The 21960-nt window shown below is 41.0% G+C and overlaps 1 protein-coding gene and 1 non-coding gene across 2 annotated transcripts; both read right to left on the bottom strand.

The window, feature by feature from the left end:
• Nucleotides 1-4531: 4531 nt before the first annotated feature.
• trnar-ccu lies at nt 4532-4604 on the bottom strand. The gene has a single exon. It is a non-coding gene; the product is annotated as a tRNA-Arg (tRNA).
• A 3387-nt stretch (nt 4605-7991) lies between these two features.
• herpud2 (HERPUD family member 2) lies at nt 7992-21960 on the bottom strand. Its single transcript, XM_034196825.1, has 8 exons — nt 21746-21960; nt 18685-18762; nt 17667-17774; nt 15494-15633; nt 14839-14964; nt 9945-10286; nt 9532-9646; nt 7992-8757 (listed from the first exon to the last, which is right to left on the bottom strand). Exons 1-8 carry the CDS (start codon nt 21890-21892, stop codon nt 8578-8580), a joined length of 1236 nt encoding a protein of 411 aa, XP_034052716.1. The 5' UTR covers nt 21893-21960; the 3' UTR covers nt 7992-8577.

The following is a 21960-nucleotide window of genomic DNA, read 5'->3' as shown; positions in this document are numbered from 1 at the left end:
AAGTAACTGGATGGCCTACCTGCCTGTCAGCCTTCCATCTGTGCACAAACTTATCTCATGCCCTCATTGGTCATGCGCGCGTTCGTGTGTGTTGGAGGAGGGGCTCTGTAAGGAAGTCTGAAGGAAGGGGCAGATTGTTTTCGGCTGCGTACTTTCAAATTCTAGCGCACTCGAGCTGGTTTCTCCATTCTTACCTACCCTACCTTTAAGGTGTTTGCACTCCATGTTTTGTATCAGAAATGGTCACTCTTTTAAAAAATGAACTACGACCTCACAATCTCGTTTGCAGCAACTAGGTTGAGTTTCCTGCATGTTGTGTCTGAAGATGTATCCTGCACAAAAAGTTTAAGAAGGTTAAGTTAGAGGGTGTGTTACCCTGCCAAAAACAAAATTAATGATGGACTAAATGAGACCAACAACATCCACTCAGAAACTCTGAGGAGTTAAATAATTGAAGCCATTTCTGAGATCATAAATCATAATGTACCGCAGAGCTAAAAGACCTGGAACTGAAATGCATAACAATATGCATCTTCCAATGAGAGAAGTGTTGTGGATTTACATTTTAGGCATTTTGCCGAATGCTTTTACGATCATAGACATTAGGCTACAGGCAAGCAGTGGCACTTAATGTGAAGGTTTGAAAGGGTCCAAAAATGTTTAATACGAATACAATTAAAACAATAAAACATCAAATCAGCTCAAATGTTAAAAGGCCTCATATGTACACATTAAATCACTATCCATGGACTTAAAAACACAACCATATTTGCACTATTGACTCCAGTAGGCTCCATAAACTAAACGCTCTTATCTATACACACACACACACACACACACACACACACACACACACACACACACACACACACACACACACACACACACACACACACACACACACACACACACACACACACACACACACACACACACACACACACACACACACACAAACACGTCTATCACCAGAAGCATCACCCTCCACCGCAGACGAACTGACGGATCGATGGCTGGACGTTAGTCACCGTTTCACCAGGAAGAAGGCCCCACTTCTGCCCTGATAAGAATCGGTTACATCCTTCGAAAATAAATAAATAAACAAATAAATAACATCCAGTGTGGCCGTGATTGGATTAAAGAGAGAGGGGAAGGACAAGACGAGCCACCGTGAGGTATGGCCTCACAAATTGGAGCCAACAGTCGGGCCAGAGAGTCCATTTTGGGGCATAATTTACACAGTGAGGAGCATGAGCTGCATCTAATGTAATTTCCATTAATTTTGCATTTTGGCCCTTTTTTTGCCTCTCCCCCCCCCTCCCCCCTCCCTCACCGGGCTTTTAGCGGTCGTTTGAATGGTCTGGCGGAGGACAGCCAGCGAGCATTACGATGTCTTGGACGTCATTTAGCACGGCAGCAGAGTGAGAGGTGGTTCTTTATGGCGTGGTGACTGCTGCACAATGGCAGCAAGTGCATCCATTGCTGCAGACCATCCAGCTAATGGCTAACAATATGCTAATAGGGTAAGATCCCAGAATCGGCCCAGACAAGCCACTTAATGGATGTTTTATCTGCAGGTCGAGAGTCTCATCAGCCGTGGTCTGTCCTGACAAGATGTGCCAAGTCAAATTTAGCGATAAAGCGTTTTTAACAAACAGAGTGCTTCAGGGAAGACAAAGGGCACAAACACACGGGAGGGTTTGTGCTGAAATGTGAAACCTGTTGGCAAACAATGGAACATCGTTTTAGAGGAAATACACCTTGAAAGCAAAGTTGCCCGAGGACAAAGAGAGACGACAGGACTTCCTGATGGAGATCCAACTAAATTCACTTCCTGCCCACAAACCATTGGGATTCTGCTGGAGAACAAATCCTTTTACCCCAGGTTTCAACTGAGTCTGACATTAAGGCTGCTGTCAGATTACTTCTGACACTTATGGGACTCTAAAGTATTTCTTTATGTAATGTCTTTAAGAAATAACCCAAAATCAGAGGGGAAGCATTGTAGCATTGCACAATATTTTAAAATGTTGAGGTACTTTACTTTGGTTGTGTATTTACAAATACAACACAAATATGATGTTGCTCCTATTTGTCACAAGTTAAATAACTTCTGCTATAGTGTTAATTTCGTCAGCTATTTTTTAATTTAGTTTTAGTCTTAGTCCTGTGTTAAATTTCCTTTTTAGTTTTAGTCATATTTAGTCACCTTCATCCTGTTTTTATTTAGTCAAGTTTTAGTCGACTAAAAGTCTGAGCATTTTAGTCTTATTTTAGTCGACTAAAACAGTAACATTTTAGTCAAGATTTAGTCGACTAAAAGTCTGAGCATTTTAGTCATATTTTAGTCAAAGAAAACTAATTATTTTAGTCTACTTTTTGTCAAAAACTGTTGAGTATTTTTTAGTCATCAGATTATATAGAACATTTCAGTCAAACTAGTCTAGCCAAAACCAATAATTTGTCATTTTAGTATATATAAATAATAAGATTATATCTTGTCCTGATTTGATGAAAAACACAGGTTGAATGATTAAGAATGCAGCTTTGCAGAGAGTATCTGCTCAGCTGTGTCATGGCCACATTGCTTCCCTTCTGATGAAACAATGCATTCGCTTTTTCTCTCCGCCTCATTGTAGCGAAAATGGGCCCAAATATCACATCATTTCTTTCTCCCAAGCAGTGGTGGCTTTAGACTTTTTCGTTGTCAGTCATTTTGACGGATCGTAACATTTCCGTCATAATCCATTATTATCCGTCGAGTGCACAATTTATCAATCACTCGCGCTGACGGGGGGGGTATTCGGTTAACGCGAGTGCGACCACTGCTCCCAAGCCCTGTTGCCATTTCATTTTCTGTTAAATAAGGTTAGTTAGACCATGAGTTAGACCCGAGTCTTCCTGACAGTTCACAGTGTGCCGCTGCCCGGTGTAATTCAAATCTACCGCCGCACGCAGCACAGACACACAGCTGCTGCCCTGCCGCAGCACCGGAAATGGAACTGCTGGGAGAAAAACTGACTATCAGAGATGTAACGTTATCTTTGATAATATTTCGTCTCCTCATTTTTCGTCAACGAAAGTAAAGAGAGATTTTGGCATAGTTTTTATTTAGTGAACTACATTTTCGTCTCGTCACTTTTCGTCAACGATATTGCATGATGATTTCGTTACAGTTATTGTTTACTGCCGTCGGCGCCGTCTCGTCATCGTCTCGTTTTCGTCATGGAAAAAAAGGTCGTTGACGAACATATTTCGTCATAGATTTAGTCAACGAAATTAACACTATTCTGCTATTCACACATGTACACTGAGTGGGCTTTTATTTTGAAGAGCCCAAGGCCCACCTGTGTAATGGTGCTGTTTATCAGCATCTTCATGTGCCGCACCTGTGTCAGGTGACCGGCTTATCTTGGCATAGAGAAGTGTTCACAGATGTATATTTTAATAAATGTAGAGAGAAATAATCCTCTTCCTGTCGTACAAATACTCAGAGAGACAGACACCGTGTACAACTCTCTGCACTGCAAAAAAGTCTAATTCAAGGTTAAGCTAATGAAGGAAACCCAAGCTGTTTTGATACGGAAGCAGTTACGTTTGGTAATCATTTGAATAACAAGATAATTACGTTACATTTCTAGGTTTCTCAAACATTTTCTACGTTTTCGACAGTAGTCAGTCGGAGGATCACGTCGACCAAAAGATCAGAGAAGTATTTTTCCTTTTAGTGTCAGAGCCAGCCAAGAAACTCCACTTTACAAGTTATTAAATATCACCTACATGCAGGGGCGGACTGGGACTAAAAATCAGCCCGGGAAACTCGACCGTCCGACCGGCCCAACTCGGTACCGCTAGTCAATTGTCAACGGGGGGTGGTGGGGTGCTAGTGAATTGTCCAACCGGCCCACTTCGGTACCGGCCCACCGGGAAAACTCCCGGTATTCCCAATGGCCAGTTCGCCCCTGCCTACAAGCTACACTGGATTTTTAGAATAGATGTGTTTTCTTTAGCTTGAATGAGCCCTACATATCTACACAGAGAGTCTTCTACAAAGTTAGCCATGTTGCACGGCCACGTTTCTAGCTCAGGAGGGACACAAATCTAGAGAGGGCTTTTCACGTTTACGTTACCGGTGGTGGCCCAGTAGCATCTTCAACACATTTAGAGAAGAAGTGAGTGGAGGGGTGTTCAGTGGGTCGCAATCTGTAACCTCACCACTAGATGACACTAAACCTTATCTGGTAATTTATTTTGAAGAGTAAAAACTTCTCTTATTTTCTATAATTATTTTTACGAGGGTTGAGAAAATAGTAGAGAAACAAAAATATCACAGAAACGTCAACAAAAACTAAGTGAAATGGAAACAAACTTGAATAAAACAATAATTCAACTCTACAGGTGGAAATACTTGCATAAAGCTCTTCTTATGGAGAGAGTGCTGCTAGACGGAAACACCTACAACACACGTGTAATCAAACCGCTGACCCTCTGATTGGTAGACAGTGATTTCCCCCCTGATCCACAGAGCAGTCACCGCAGATGGGACTCGAACCCACAATCCCTGGCTTAGGAGGCCACTGCCTTAGCCATTGGGCCACTGGGGCACCATTTCTGTATTTATCTACATCCTTTCAGCTCAGATATTGTGAGAAATAGCCAAATATATCTGCGAGAGCATCTTGTTTTCATCTAAACATGACGGTGTGTCTGCTCAGTGAGGGAACCCTTACTGAAAGCAGGTGCTCCAGTGCATCAGCATCTCGTCCTTACAGGTGTCACACTCTCCCCCCCTCCTTTTCTCCCTCAATTCATTTAATAATGTCAGTGTATCTCCGTGGCATGTGTCCAGCCCAACTGCTGCCTCCAAAGACAACAAGGCCTGATAGCAGGGAAACAGTCTGCATATCAAGGACTTATTATGATGATGAAATGTCCTACAAGACCCCAAACACCCTCTTAAAGAAATCTCCCCCTCCGATAAGGGAAAGAAAGAGAGAGAGAAGGGGGTCCTAACCTGATTGGATCGGCGGCTCGGAGGGGGCGAGCGTAACGAAATCAAATGGCCGTCAAGCCGCTGTCATGCATAATTAATTGGGCCTTCTACGACCAACTACACAAAAATCCATGGTCATTTGATTAGGGGGTTTGGAGGACTCTGAAGTGCATCGCTGTCTGAGATGCTCCTCCACTCACCTCTGTGGGAGTGTCAGCCTGAGCATGTTGCACTGTAACATGCAACAGAGACTAAACTCTAACTCTCTTTTAAAACCCAAGGGTATAATACACCTACTTCTCAAATTCTGTACAAAATGTGTGACTGTTTTGATGAAGGTCAACACAGAAAAGAAAATGATACAAGACAGTTCTCTGCAGGTGAAGTCAATACAAGTAGTGGATATAGGAGACAAGAAACAGTGTTGACTAGGTGGAGATGAAGGCACTGTGCACTAAATAAAACATTAAAACTGATAGGAAATGTCAGGAGGAGGAGTCAGTAGCATTACTGAGATGTAGAAAATATGTAACACAAAGAGATATTTAGGAATCATTTTAAGGAGTAAAGGATCTCAATTTAAAAGGAGTATGAGTTAGGGAGGTTAGGCACTGTGATATTTCTTAAGGAGTACGGGGGGTTTCATAGGATTTGAGGTGTATTTATGTATTTTATTATTATTATTGTAAAGGGATTTAGATTGTGAACCAAAGCGTATTGTCTGATCCACACTTGGAACAGAAAAAGCTGGTAAAGCACCATTAAGCTGGATAAGAATAAGAAGTCAATGAAACACCCCCATACTTCCTTTTTCTAAACTCTCAGAAATAAAGTTGCTTAGTATACACCAGTGTTTTCCCCTATGTACAAATATATTTTTTTTTAAATAATAATAAGTGGCAACCCTTTTTCATTTTTGATTGTTTGTTATGTGGATTTGTAGTATTTGTGTTACTGTATGTTCAATACAGGTGTATTTTTGCTAAATCTTGAGACATTGCCACTGTACTGGCAGGGCCGATTTTTGGCGGTCGCCTAGGGTGCCAGATCAGGGGGCGCTGCGCTGGCAGTTCTGGGAGGGGAAAAAACATTTTTGACCGTTGGCGCTCATCCTAATTTTCGGCCTTGATGTAACAACATTCATAATTAAGTAAATGTAACACCCTTTTCACCCCGGTTACACATTTCATTTGCCCTGTACGATGGGCGCTGTAAGTGATGAAAGTGGGGGATGTTGGCTTATCAGGAGCCTGCAGCTCACAGCCAAAGTGCGAGCGTGGGAGCGAGAGAGCGAGCGAGGGAGAGAGAGAGAGGGCACACCGGTACCAGCGCTGTTGTTATTAGAATCTGGTGCTAGCTGCGCTAACGGATATAAGAAGTAGATGTTTCTACAACCAGGGTGGAGGAGAGCTCTCCTGTCAGACTGAGAGGCTCAGTGAGGTAAAGGACTCTCTGAGTGTTTAGAATAGATAGTTAATTTTAGTCTAAGTTATCTCAGAGGGTCTCAAACGTTTTGACCACAAATGATGTAAACACATATTTCCAAGGCACTCCTTTATAATTATTAGGATAAATAAAAACAGGTTTGAAATCATTCCAATGTATAATATATATAGTAAACCAAAAATACCGTTTAAAGTTGGAGAGATACAAAAATATGCACGAATAAATAAATGTTAACTAAAATAAGATATGAATGAACAACAAAAATAAAATAAGTTACATTTATTTGTTATTGGCTATGGTAGGTGATTGGTTATGTTCATATACTTATTTGGATATTAAAATGTAAACCGATCTTTTTCATATGGGTGTTTTAGAGTTGTACCCCCTAGATCAGGTCTCTAGTAAGTGTGTGCTCAAAGTGCACCAGAGACACCCCCCTAGAGGAGGTGATGTCCACCCCCCAATTAAAACATGTTCACACAATACTGAATACATTTGAAGCCATTTTGACGTATATTACCGATGTCAATAAGTTTCTGTTTTTGTAGTGTATTTGTCTTTTGTAGAGATTTTTCATTTATTCTTTATAAAATCTCACATAGGGCAGCAAATTGGCTAGAACCGGCCCTGGTACTAGGCCTCAAGAGCCTTTCTTGTGCTGGCAGACACATAGAAACAAATTGGCGGGGCGCACTTCGCACGCGCACACACTAAAAAATTCACGAAAACCTATTTTTGGGACCTGGTAGAATCTTTTGTAGACGTTCTAGGCTAAAAAAGTGAAATTTCCATTCCAGTATGGAATGATTACAAATATTTGGACTATTTGAATGTATTTGCAAGATTTTTGCTGTACCAAGTTTCTATCCTCATGGTACATGTTGTAAGTTGCTTTGAATAACAGTGACTAAACGCTTTCCTCGTTTGAATGGGGATGACCTATCACCACAAGCTTGTATGGAGTATTGTCGTGTGTTCAAGGGCAACTTCCTAGTGAAGACGCAGGCAACGCAGCAGCATTAAGCCTGTGTTTATATACTGCACTGTTGAATCCTTCAATTCAAACAATATTACATCTCTGGAGACTGTAAGACATCCACAAATAATATAAATACATGCATACATGGTTAACTATAGCAGTAAGTATTTTATTTTCATTTGTCCAGTCGAAACTGCTTTGTGTTTTAATATTTCCTTTCTTGTGTTGCCTGCATTTTAGAAACAGCTTATTGTAAATTAAAGGAGATTGTTATTATTGACACTGATAATAATTATATGCCATTTATCATTTTTAAGAAGTCAGTTTCAAAGTCTCTGAGTGGTGGAAACAATATGACGGAAATATGGAAATGTTAAAAAGTGTATGTAAATCAAAAGTATAGACGCACTAAACTTAAAGACTCACCAAAGTGTGTGCTTGAAAACTATTGAATGTCCCGTATAAGGAATTTAAATCAGCAACTACTTCAGACACTTCACCATAAGTGTGTGAGCAGCGCCACCTGCAGGACATCAGGGTTGAATAACAGGAAGTGAAACACATCAGACCGTGGTAACCGCAGCAACATTTTTATTCAAAAAAAGCATATATTGAGGAGTTAAAGATGCATATACTTACATGTGTAAATAATGTTCAAATACACACAGTTGGAAAACAATGTGCTTCAGCAGCTGCAATGTCGTTACGCACATAGTCAGCAGGGATGTTATGTTCTCATGAATCTCCCTGAAATGGAGGGGAGGTTTCTTTTTTTGTGGGGTGGGGGTGTCACAACCCTTTTTCAAAAGTTTCCGAAGCATGAATCTTAAAATGGAAGACAGCTCCTTTTTCTCACCTTCATCACGACATCTCAATGAAAGAAAAACACTTTCACTGCTGCAGCACTTACTCCACCAACACAACGTGAGATTCACTTTCTATATATTCCTTTATTCTTTACACACTGCTCTCACATTTCAGAGGAGCTTTATCTTACACATCGGTCCATTAGTTGGCAGCATGTCGGAGCATGGTATCCGACAGTCTCTGATAAAAGTGTATCTGAGGGTTTTGGGGGGGTATTTTGGGGGCATTTCTGGAGATACTTCTGTAGAGAGGTGCCTGCTTTCAGAAGGAGGGAGGCAGAGGGCGGGTCTGCCTAGTTGGCGGGTTGGGGTCGTCCGTCGGGGATGAGCGAGGTGAAGAAGGTGCTGATGAAGGACCAGGCGGTGGAGAGGAAGGGAGGCTCGGGGGGGGCAGCAGCAGCCTGGTCCTCTGCGACTCCCCCCCCCTCCTCCACGCTGTCCTCCTCCTCCAGACCCTCGTCCATCAGACGCTCCTGAGACACACACAACAATGAAGATGAGATGCTATACGACGTGATCATAACATATATGGGGGCTCCTAAACTCTGGAACTCTCCCCCCCCTTCACATCCCACAGTCTGACACAATCACCACATTCAAGACCCTCCTCAAAACCCACCTGTTCAGATAAGCCTACTCACTGTAGTGCTCCCTATCGTCTGTCTCCCCTGAATCACCTGTCCCTATCATGTGTGTCCACTTTAATTGTCTTCTCCATGATGGTATGTTTGTGTTTTATCATGTTCTGTTGCTTTTACCAAACTGTACGGTGTCCTTGGGTGTGAAAGGCGCCTTAAATCAAATGTATTATTATTATTATAACGTTTGTCATTTAATTTATACAGCACTTTACGAGATACGATAAGATGGACGTTTATTAATCCCTGTGGGGAAATTAAGTAGTTTAACAGCAACAGGGTAAGATTGAAAAACAGGACAGCACAGATTCATACAATTAAAGACAAATAAAATGATATACAGTTAAGTAACAATAAGAAATGAATTCAAATGAACATATATACATATTTGGCGTCAATACTCAAACGGACACACTACGAGCACACTTTACAAAAGCAGTCGCATAAAAAACCCTCAATTGGTTCGGACAAAGAAACTACAGAACAGAAAGCAGACAGACTGGCGGAGTTATGACGTGGGGGGTGGGAGTTCCTAGTTGTGTAACTTTGAACATTACCAAAACAATTCTAAATGAACTTAAGCAGGTTAAGGGACATTCTTCAGCTCACCATTTCCTGTATGTCTTGGTGTCTCTCTGCTTCCTCTCGAGGCGCAGCTGCTCCTCCTCCTCCTCCTCCGACGTTCTGCTGATCCGGCCTGAAGGGAAACCAACCGGCCTGATGCCTGGAGGAGAAACACAAACGTCAGCAAACTCTCAGACTTGACTTCAATGCTCTTTAAAAACCCTTCCACACATGAACAAGTTGAACTCATAAAGAACAACAGGTGGGACCTAAGCTTTGCCGTGAACACTCGGTCCGACTACAGACTGAATGAGGTGTGAGAAATGTACAAATATTCAAGATTCAAAGGTTTTATTGTCATATGCACAACCCTAACCCTAAACCTGTACAAGGACAGAATATGAAATCAAATAATGTACATTAAGACAAATATTCCTCTTTAAACCCAGGTGACTCACAGGTATACGAGCAGCATGGCCCCCACCACCATGGCGAAGCGGCTGAAGGAGGAGTAGAAGTAGACGATGCTGAGCAGCACTCCGGCGCGTGACACCGTGTAAAGCCAGTCCAGCCAATCACGGTTCAGCTCGTCGTCGTTCATCACCGCGCCGCCCTGCGCGTTCATCTGGATGTTGGGGTTGGCCGGCTGGTTCTCGGGCAGCGGGTTGGGGGCCGGGTTGGGTCCCAGCGGGGGGTTGGGCTGCACGGCTTCATTAGGCTGGGCTGGCTGATGGGGTGAGGAGGAGGGGGGGGAGGGAGGGGGCTCGCTGGGAGGCTGGGAGGCGGCTACTGCTGCTTGACTGGAGAGAGAGGAGGAGAGGGAAAGAGGAGTCAGGGGGAAGTAGTGGAGTACAAATACTTCGTTACTTTATTTAAGTACATCGTTCTGATATCAGTACTTTTCTCCACTACTTATTTTTCTGACCACTTTTTACTTTTACTTCTCACATGTTGAACCCAAATACCTGTACTTTCTACTTCTTACATGTTGAACCCAAATACCTGTACTTTCTACTTCTTACATGTTGAACCCAAATACCTGTACTTTCTACTTCTTACATGTTGAACCCAAATACCTGTACTTTCTACTTCTTACATGTTGAAAACCCAATACCTGTACTTTCTACTTCTTACATGTTGAACACAAATACCTGTACTTTCTTACTTTCTTACATGTTGACTCAAATACCTGTACTTTCTACTTCTTACATGTTGAACTCAAATACCTGTACTTTCTACTTCTTACAATGTTGAACTCAATACCTGTACTTCTACTTCTTACATGTTGAACTCAAATACTGTACTTTCTACTTCTTACATGTTGAACTCAAATACCTGGACTTTCTACTTCATTACATGTTGAACCCAAATACCTGTACTTTCTACTTCTTACATTTTGAACTCAAATACCCCTGTACTTTCTACTTCTTACATGTTGAACCAAATACCTGAACTTTCTACTTCTTACATGTTGAACACAAATACCTGTACTTTCTACTTCTTACAATGTTGAACACAAATACCTGTACTTTCTACTTCTTACATGTTGAACCCAAATACCTGTACTTTCTACTTCTTACATGTTGAACTCAAATACCTGTACTTTCTACTTCTTACATGTTGAACCAAATACCTGTACTTTCTACTTCTTACATGTTGAACCAAATACCTGTACTTTCTACTTCTTACATGTTGAACTCAAATACCTGTAACTTTCTACTTCTTACATGTTGAACCCAAATACCTGTACTTTCTACTTCTTACATGTTGAACACAAATACCTGTACTTTCTACTTCTTACATGTTGAACCCAAATACCTGTACTTTCTACTTCTTACATGTTGAACCAAATACCTGTACTTTCTTACTTCTTACATGTTGAACACAAAATACCTGTACTTTCTACTTCTTACATGTTGAACACAAATACCTGTACTTCTACTTCTTACATGTTGAACTCAAATACCTGTACTTTCTACTTCTTACATGTTGAACTCAAATACCTGTACTTTCTACTTCTTACATGTTGAACCCAAATACCTGTACTTTCTACTTCTTACATTTTGAACTCAAATACCTGTACTTTCTACTTCTTACATTTTGAACTCAAATACCTGTACTTTCTACTTCTTACATGTTTGAACTCAATACCTGTACTTTCTACTTCTTACATTTTGAACTTAAATACCTGTACTTTCTACTTCTTACATGTTGAACTCAAATACCTGTACTTTCTACTTCTTACATTTTGAACCCAAATACCTGTACTTTCTACTTCTTACATGTTGAACCCAAATACCTGTACTTTCTACTTCTTACATGTTGAACACAAATACCTGTACTTTCTACTTCTTACATGTTGAACACAATACCTGTACTTTCTACTTCTTACATGTTGAACTCAAATACCTGTACTTTCTACTTCTTACATGTTGAACATCAAATACCTGTACTTTCTACTTCTTACATGTTGAACTCAAATACCTGTAACTTTCTACTTCTTACATGTTGAACTCAAATACCTGTACTTCTTACTTCTTACATGTTGAACTACAAATACCTGTACTTTCTACTCTTCTACTTTGAACTCAAATACCTGTACTTCTACTTCTTACATGTTGAACTCAAATACCTGTACTTTCTACTTCTTACATGTTGACCCAAATACCTTGTAACTTTCTACTTCTTACATGTTGAACCCAATACCTGTACTTTCTACTTCTTACATGTTGAACACAAATACCTGTACTTTCTACTTCTTACATGTTGAACCCAAATACCTGTACTTTCTACTTCTTACATGTTGAACACCAAATACCTGTACTTTCTACTTCTTACATGTTGAACTCAAATACCTGTACTTTCTACTTCTTACATGTTGAACCAAATACCTGTACTTTCTACTTCTTACATGTTGAACCCAAATACCTGTACTTTCTACTTCTTACATGTTAACTCAAATACCTGTACTTTCTACTTCTTACATGTTGAACACAAAATACCTGTACTTTCTACTTCTTACATGTTGAACTCAAATACCTGTACTTTCTACTTCTTACATGTTGAACACAAATACCTGTACTTTCTACTTCTTACATGTTGAAACACAAATACCTGTACTTTCTACTTCTTACATGTTGAACACAAATACCTGTACTTTCTACTTCTTACATGTTGAACACAAATACCTGTACTTTCTACTTCTTACATGTTGAACACAAATACCTGTACTTTCTACTTCTTACATGTTGAACACAAATACCTGTACTTTCTACTTCTTACATGTTGAACTCAAATACCTGTACTTTCTACTTCTTACATGTTGAACTCAAATACCTGTACTTTCTACTTCTTACATGTTGAACACAAATACCTGTACTTGCTACTTCTTACATGTTGAACACAAATACCTGTACTTTCTACTTCTTACATGTTGAACACCAAATACCTGTACTTCTACTTCTTACATGTTGAACTCAAATACCTTACTTCTACTTCTTACATGTTGAACTCAAATACCTGTACTTTCTACTTCTTACATGTTGAACCTCAAATACCTGTACTTTCTACTTCTTACAGGTTGAACCCAAATACCTGTACTTTTCTACTTCTTACATGTTGAACTCAAATACCTGTACTTCTACGTTCTTACATGTTGAACCCAAATACCTGTACTTTCTACTTCTTACATGTTGAACACAAATACCGTTACTTTCTACTTCTTACATGATTGAACACAAACCTGTACTTTCTACTTCTTACATTGAACTCAAATACCTGTACTTTCTACTTCTTACATGTTGAACCCAAATACCTGTATTTCTACTTCTTACATGTTGAACACAAATACCTGTGACTTTCTACTTCTTACCGTTGAACCCAAATACCTGTACTTTCTACTTCTTACACGTTGAACTCAAATACCTGTAACTTTTCTACTTCTTACATGTTGAACTCAAATACCTGTACTTTCCTTTCTACTTCTTACATGTTGAACTCAAATACCTGTACTTTCTACTTCTTACATGTTGAACTCAAATACCTGTACTTTCTTACTTCTTACATGTTGAACACAAATACCTGTACTTTCTACTTCTTACATGTTGAACTCAAATACCTGTACTTTCTACTTCTTACATGTTGAACTCAAATACCTGTACTTTCTACTTCTCACATGTTGAACTCAAATACCTGTACTTTCTACTTCTTACATGTTGAACTCAAATACCTGTACTTTCTACTTCTTACATGTTGAACTCAAATACCTGTACTTTCTACTTCTTACATGTTGAACTCAAATACCTGTACTTTCTACTTCTTACATGTTGAACTCAAATACCTGTACTTTCTACTTCTTACATGTTGAACTCAAATACCTGTACTTTCTACTTCTCTCATTTTCCAAACAGCTGGTTCCTTTAGTCTGAATGTGTGTTTGGTGCGTGATCATTATTCTTTAGAGTCATTGCGTGCCTATTGATTTGAACACGATCCGTGTATCCATCATTTCCTGGTCTTCTCTAAAGAAGAGGGACCAATGGAAACGTTGTCATGTTGCCGTTGTTCAGCATGGAAACATTCATTAGCTAACAATGACATTATTGTTCTATTAATATAAAGGGAGGTCAGGTACTCTTTAAAAGCAGCTGCTAGTTATGGGTACTTTTTACTGAAGTACATTTCAAAGCCTCTTTACTTTGACTTGAGTAAAGGAGTTAGTCAGTACTTCTACCAGAGTATTTTTAAACACGAGTATCTGTACTAAGGATGCGTGTACTTTTGCCATCTCTGGAAAGAGGAGTCAAGTAATTAGAAGCAAATAAAAGTATCAATAACTCAACTTAAAGAAGGACTGATCTACAAAAGACGTTTCAGTTAATCACCCCGTGTTACCTTCAAATGATTACATTACTATTTAAAAAGACTGGAACAGTACTTGTGACTGAGAAAGCAGAACGTGTGAAACTGTTTACCCGGAAGTGCTTAAAATAGTAGGGTTTTAGTAAAAGTGTGTTTTTAGGAACTGGATAAATGAGACTTGATATAGATTTGAAATATAGATTTGCTGTTATTAAACACGGTCTATTTACTCATAGCATTTATTTTAATGTTTGCAGGTTTTTTGTTCACCGTGGAGGCATGACAGAAAGAAAAAACGTTACATCGCAAATTCAAGATAACACAATGGAAAAAATGTATGTACGAAAGATCAATCTGAGGTGTATTCCTTCAAATATACAGATTCGGTTTCATTTCAAATGATTCAACACTTTAAAAGTAAGAGAAAGAGACGTAACTACACTGTAGCTATGCACACATGACAACAAAACCCTTGAATCTTGAATCACTTACTACTGCATGTAGTAGTGGCGTGCGTACATCTGCTGCCACCACAGCATCTGCATGGGCATGTACATGGGGTGGGGGGGCATGTTGGCGGGGAGGTCGCCCTGCAACGGGACCTGCGCTCCGTCAGGCCTGGGGAGGAATAACAGGTCTGTTATTAAATGTGTCAAAACAAACACACACACAGTCTAATGACAACAACAACATATTCTGTCTGCCGTATGCCTTGAAATGAACACATTTGGGTCAATACTCAAATGGACAAAAAAACAAAACAAGACAAAAGCTGTCACATAAAAAACCCTCAATTGGTTCGGACAAAGGAACGCTAGAACAGAAAGCAGATTGGCGAAGTGTCCGTTATTTTATGAGTCAACACAAAACAAACAGTCTAATGACAACAACAACATATTCTGTCTGCCTTGTTAGTTTGCACTCCTGATTATCCACACAAACATTCAAACAATTAAACAGACTTGAAATGATGAAGGCAATTGCCATGCAAACGGCAAGGTATTACAAAATGCAAACCATACGTTGGTTTTTCGTGTATCGTGTCTGTTGATGTTACACATGGAGCTGCTGTGATGCAAGTCACATTTCAGACTTGATCTGACCAATAAAGTATTATCGTATATTGTGGAGTCAGAGGCTTGCTCACCACTGAGGGACTCCAGCGGGGCTCTGAGGGTTGGACTGGGGGAAGCCGCCGCCGCGATACCTCAGGCCATCATAACTTCCTGGGACGGAAGAGGAAGAGGAGGAACTGGCAGCGGAGGCAGAGCTGGCACCGTCTGAACTCTGGAGATAAGAAATGTAACAGTCATTAGGAGCTGGGAAGGGCACATTGCTGCACAATTAAATAATCAATACACAGACAATACAATGTGTTATAAAGGCGTGTTCAAATAGAACATGAAGCCAGTTTGAACAAGGTAGTGTCACTGCAAACACATAGTAAGGTCGGTATCGGCACAGATAACAATCTGATTCTGATGACATTTTATTACATCCCTACAAATATCACTTCTGCACTAGTTATGTTGGCTGTCTGAGGTCAGATATAGGGTGACTGTGGCTGTGAGGGAGTGCTGTTGTGGGTTCGATCCCAGCCCATGCAGACAACATGTCGATGTATCGTTGGGCAAGATACTAAACCCTGAGTTAATCCCGATGGCCAACGGAGTGTGAATGTTATGACGCTTTTCCACTGCAGGGCCTCGCTCAGCTTAGTACGGTATAGTTAGGCCTTGGTAGGCCAGGCTCACTTTATGCTGCGTTTCCATTACAGTTTAGCAACTGGGGCGGTAACTATAGTAACGCAGTGTAGGCGGAGCCGTGACGTCATCTTCAATGAGAACCACAAAACCAACATCAGCCGTTAGCTCTTAGCACTCAGAGCTCACAGCTCCTCATATCTGTTCAGAAACTAGACAAAAGTTAAACAAGTTCAAACCACAGACTGCCTGTGTCATGGAGAATACAGTCGCTGGTTTATTTATGTCTGTAGGCCGTTGTTGTGAGTGTGGACGGTCGGAGCATATACTGCGTTAGCTTTCAGAAAACACGCATTTTAAAAGGTTTTTCTCTGCCGTCTGTCTGCAGACTTGTCAAAGCATTATTTCATGGTTTTTACTAACCGGTATCAGTATGTTGTTACTTCGGCATCATTTTGAAACGTGTATTACATTACATGTCACTTGTTAGACGCTTTTATCCAAAGCGACTACATACTCAATACTGTGGAAAATTCCCACAGGAGCAATTTGGGGTGAAGTGTCTCAGGGACACAACGACATGCTGACTGCAGTGGGGTTTGAACCTGTGCTCCCCTGAGCCCAACAGCAACGCACTAGTCCACTGCGCCACATGCCTCCCATATTACAATCAAATCACGGTAAAATATGTTCATTTTGTTGTAGTTGCCAGCGATTCTCTCACTAGTCTAGCATACTCGCTTAAACCGCGCTGTAGTGGAAATGCGCCATTAGCTTCCCTAGAGCAAGTGGTACTGCTCTGCATGAATGAGGTGTGAATGACTCGTAGCACGTAAAGCACTTCACGAGGGGCCGGAAAGACCTGATAAAGCGCTATAAAAGTACAGTCCATTTACCGTTAAAAAACGTCCCTTATAGTCAAAATCTGTTTGTTTTTTTAAAGGCCAAGTTTTGCCCGCCGTCTAATTCTTCTCAAGTGAAAAGACAGGAATCCACCATCACGCGCCCGTTGGATGAGGGGTGCAATGACACACTTACAATATTAAAGAGCTGAGATATCGTAAATGATGGATGCCTTTCCTGGATTCTTTTAACTAAATCCCCCTGTGCCGGTCTGACTGCATGGAGCCCCCTGTTCCCTTTTATTTGATCTAATTAAATGTGTATTATTTATTGATTTGGCTGGGTGTATATGTGCATATTAAATGTACCGTAATTGGTATATAATTATTAATTGCAGTATAAATGTATTGCTATCGATGTACGTACGATTCTTTGTATCTATACATCTGCTCTGCTCTGTGCTCAGTATAAATGCAAAATCATAAAAACAGTTGAGAAAAAAAAGGTGACGTATACATTTTCTTAAGGTTTAAAACAAACAGGATTTTGAAGATAGGGTTTATCTGAGTTCAACACAACACAGAGCTCCAAATCAACACGGATGTTTGTCTAAGGATAAACAACACTGCTAACAAGCCTCGACTGTCACACACACACATTGTTTGAGCCCTATAAGAAAGGTAAACACAGAGCAGTGTGTGTGTGTGTGTGTGTGTGTGTGTGTGTGTGTGTGTGTGTGTGTGTGTGTGTGTGTGTGTGTGTGCATGCACTCACGCTGGAGTCAGGAGCAGAAGAGTTGGCCGTGGAGGGGCTGCGGGGGGAGGGCGAGGCCGGGGGGGTGTGAGAGGCACACACCAGGTGCATCATGTGGTATTCATCCTGCTGCAGATCGACATGGTCAGGGCACGAGAGGAGGAGGAGGAGGAGGAGGAGGAGGAGGAGGAGGAGGAGGAGGAGGAGGAGGAGGAGGAGAGGAGGAGGAGGAGGAGGAGGAGGAGAGGAGGAGGAGAGAAGGATTAGTATGGACACGTCAGACACAACACTCCTCCTTTGTTGGTCCAACGCATCAGAACAGCTTTCGTTTCCTTGGCAGATGGTTTCATTTCCCCCACAGACTCAGACACGTGACTTCTGTTCCAAGCTCCTCTAATGTGTCAGCTATTCAGTCAGACATGATTTTTAAATGTATATTTTGGACAAGCTATTTGATTCCTTAGGGCAGCGGTTCTGAAATGGGGGTACGCGGACCCTAGGGGTACGTTGGAGTACTGCAGGGGGTACGTGAGATTTATTTTTTAATTAACGGGAAAAAAAAACATAAGTAATGCATTTAAACAAACTACTACTAGTAGATGAACTACTTTATTCAAAGGTTTACAGAAACTCTGGATAATAAAATGGGAAAATAAACGGGGTGCTCTCTTTTCCTCTCCCTCTCCTGACAGCCCGTCAGTCTCGTGCAGCTCGCTGAACCTGTAATGAGTGACCCGACAGTAAAGAATACATATATTTATAACTAGTTTAGCTAGTTCCAGAGTAGATAAACTCGCTTAGTGTGTTAGGTCTAACTCTTAGTGTATTTTGCTCCACTCAACGGTCCGTCACAGCGGGGGAGCTGTGATCATGCAGAGCTGCGTGTTCTCCATCAAAAATAAAACATTTAAAGAACTAAAAACTTTTTGGGGGGATATTGGGAAAATATATTTGGGTGAGCTGCAAAACTATTGAATTGATGTTTCTCCCTTCCATAAGTGGACCTGCAGGAAACACATCAGATCTCAGCAGCTCTTACCTTTCTGAGCACGTCTTTGAGCTGCAGGTGGTCTTGCAGGAGTCTTCCTGAGTAAACCAGCCGCTGGTCTTTGGACAGCTGCAACACAAACAACATGAAGGTGAGACTAAGGAATAAGAAGTGCATTTAGGCCACTCGTTGGTCCTTCTATCATTTCCACATAACAATCCTTTCTTCACCGTGTAACCAGATAAGGGGGGTTCTGCCGTGTAGAAAAAAGGCCTCAGAGTAAAAACCTCAAATACAACAAATGTTCAAAGTGTCTCCAAGGTCATAATAAAGCCTCGAGTAAAACCCTGCTCTGTGCTCTGCAGATAATACATTTGAAGGTGACAATTTCATAAGAAGCAGGACAAACTCCATGTGCCGATGAATATCAAGTTATATGATCATAAACATCAGAACTGCTTCAACATGGAGGGTTTTGTGAGGTCCAAAATGTCTCTGTGTCATCGCTGATCAGAAACATCAGCCCTTTGAAACCAAAACATGTTCATCTGTTACGGCCCGTCCACACAGCGGCGTGCGTTGACGCTTGCCGGCGGGCGTGTCTGAAACTCGACCAACAACCAATCACATGAATCTCCCGCCCCTGACACACAAGCAGCGGTTTCATCGGCTAGAGCTTGTACTGGCATACGATTCGATTGGCTGACGCTTCTGCCGAGGCTTCACAAAATGAACATTGCTCAACTTTTGCAGCGAACCACGCCAGCAAAGCTCTGCGTCGCGTCCCACAATGCAGTTCGGCGTAAAGTGAATGGTGAAGCTTTCAACGCACGCCGCTGTGTGGACGGGCCGTTCCATTTGCAGCTGTGTGCGGGAGAGGTTGTTGCTGTGTGGAGGTTGTAACACGATACGAGGCACGTTTGAATTACATTAGCTGGGAAATCATCTCTGTGCTTCACAAGGCTCTGTGCTGCATGTCACGTTCCAAAGGACACTTTCCCACGATAGCAGACAAATACAAATGAATGATTGTATTAAGGTGCGTTGGCTTTTATCACTAATAAGCTCCTTTCTCCTTTGCAGCACCATCTGATTATTTGTACACAAACAAACTAGTTGGGGCTCAAACCTTCACTGACATTTGAATACCCGTTACTGTTGCTAGGGTGTCAAAGCTTTGTATCTGTGTCTTCTTGTTATGATGACAAAACGAAACAGAAATACCTTTAAAGGGTGTGTTGCAATACAGATACACACATGTTGAAGATTCTGCAGAGATGTTTAAGGTGTAGAAAGAAACTGTATATGTAAACTAAGGTGAGCATTTGATGAATAATTACCTACAGAGGATATTGTTTTTAAATGATGTGTGAGCAGGAGGCCCGACAAACCAACACAAAGCACCTGCGAACGACCTCTACACTGAGAATAAAGACAGCGGCATTGTGTTGAGTGTTACTGATTGTTTGGAACCTTCTGAGCGTACAGGAAGTGGATTATGCTGCAGGACTGGTTTGAAAAGTATTTTTCCTCACAGTAAAACAACAGCTGAGTTTAGAGCTGAAATGGTGAGTACATCGAACAGAACATTAACAGCATGCTAACATTTTCAAGAAAATACGACATCCGTTTGGTTCCAGCGTTAACAAATGTGAGAAATGTATGTTTTTCCTTGTCTAACATCATTTTGAATAAAATATCTGTTGGTTTTGGACTGCTGGACTGACGGCAAAACAATACATTTGAAGAACTCTAGGAAATGTGTTGCATTGGTTTAACTGTTTTGGAGAATAGCCGTTTAATCAATCACTTGAGAAACTGAAATTGATATTGATATACTTTATTAATCCCCGTGGGGAAATTGATTCTCTGCATTTGACCCATCCTAGTGTTAGGAGCAGTGGGCTGCCATTTTGAACAGCGTCCGGGGAGCAGTGTGGGGAACGGTGCCTTGCTCAGGGACACCTCGGTAGCACTTGGTCTTGCCGGGACTTGAACTGGTGACCTTCCAGTTGCCAAGCCAAGTCCCTATCGACTTCGCCACCACCGCCCCAGCATAATAGAATAGAACATTTATAAATAAAACAGAATTATTAGTCAGTAATGGGTATCCAGAATAAGTTGTTAAGAGAACCTGTTCCTAGTTGTCCATTTACTTCAAATCACACGCACCCTCTTACCACGGTGCCAATTTCCAAAGTTTGACTGATGCCAGAAAACAATATTTCTGTTCGTCAAAAACGTTATAATTACTCAAAAAACATTACAATATGTCAAATAGACCGTCAGACGGCTTTGTGTTTACGGAGCTTGAACGTCGCGTTGTTGTTTACGTCCGCGGCGCCATCTTGTATTCGGGCGTCATTATGATATATCTTATATACAAGATCAGCCACAGTATTGCTCTCGTACTATCTTTTTCTTGAAAAAACCCTGTAGCTTTAATTCCTCTAACTTGTTTATTAAAATGATATCAGGGCATTTTGTCTTTTTGACTAAGGAAACCTCAATGAAAAACAAACACGTTCACGCTACGAATATTCTACCATTTCATTTAAGACGAGTTAGACTGATCTGAAGATACAGCCAGTGCTGATAATAAAAGTAGGTTCATGCTAATCAGCGTGAATGAACCCTTTTTCAACCGAAGGAATCAATAAGGCAATCGGTATTATTAAAATCTTATCAATGCTATTGATGCTATTTGGGACATTTTAGTCAGAGCCATCTAGTTTTATGTCCACCTAAACATAATCAATCAAATAATTCTAAGGGGTCACTCTGGGTACATGAGCCGGATTAAACTGTTCTTAAGACACGAAGACCTTATAAAACCATTTCTAAGAAGAAACCACAAACACGGAGCAATTGGGGTTTTCTATTAAAATGTTCATGTATGGGAGTTTTTCAGTCTGTGGCTAGAAGTACGGTTTTATTGACTCGTGCTTTTACATTTGTTTTCTTGTCCTATCGGTTTTGTCTAAATGTATTTATACTGCTATTTATAAATGTATTGATATACAGCACTTTGGTCAACTCTGTGGTTTTTAAATGTGATATATAAATAAAGTTGGACACGAAAGGAAACCAGAGAAGGTGGAGAGCTACTCACCGGCTTGCTGGGGTACACGTTGGAGATGTGAGTCTTCAGCCTCTCCACGGTCCAGTTGAGGAAGCAGTTTATGGTCTGGTCTTCATACTTCTGGTTGGGGGCCTTGAGGACCAGGGTCACAGGACTATCAACTGCCCAGGAGTCCATGGCTCATATTACTAGCAGGCTCTGAAGAACCTGAGCTTAGTGTTTCAACTCAGGACTGACCTGAGGAG

The sequence above is a fragment of the Gymnodraco acuticeps genome, unplaced genomic scaffold (genome assembly GCF_902827175.1).
Source record: "Gymnodraco acuticeps unplaced genomic scaffold, fGymAcu1.1, whole genome shotgun sequence".
Lineage (NCBI taxonomy): Eukaryota > Metazoa > Chordata > Actinopteri > Perciformes > Bathydraconidae > Gymnodraco > Gymnodraco acuticeps.
Note: the sequence above shows the minus strand (reverse complement) of the source record. Positions and strands in the feature narration are given on the sequence as shown.

Coding starts and splice junctions, on each gene's coding strand:
- herpud2 (XM_034196825.1), bottom strand. CDS start 21,892: ATGGACTCCTGGGCAGTTGATAGTCCTGTGACCCTGGTCCTCAAGGCC. Junction 18,763..21,745: donor ACGTGTACCCCAGCAAGCCG/GTGAGTAGCTCT, acceptor TTTGTGTTGCAG/CTGTCCAAAGACCAGCGGCT. Junction 15,634..17,666: donor CTTCTGCTCCTGACTCCAGC/GTGAGTGCATGC, acceptor TCTTATCTCCAG/AGTTCAGACGGTGCCAGCTC.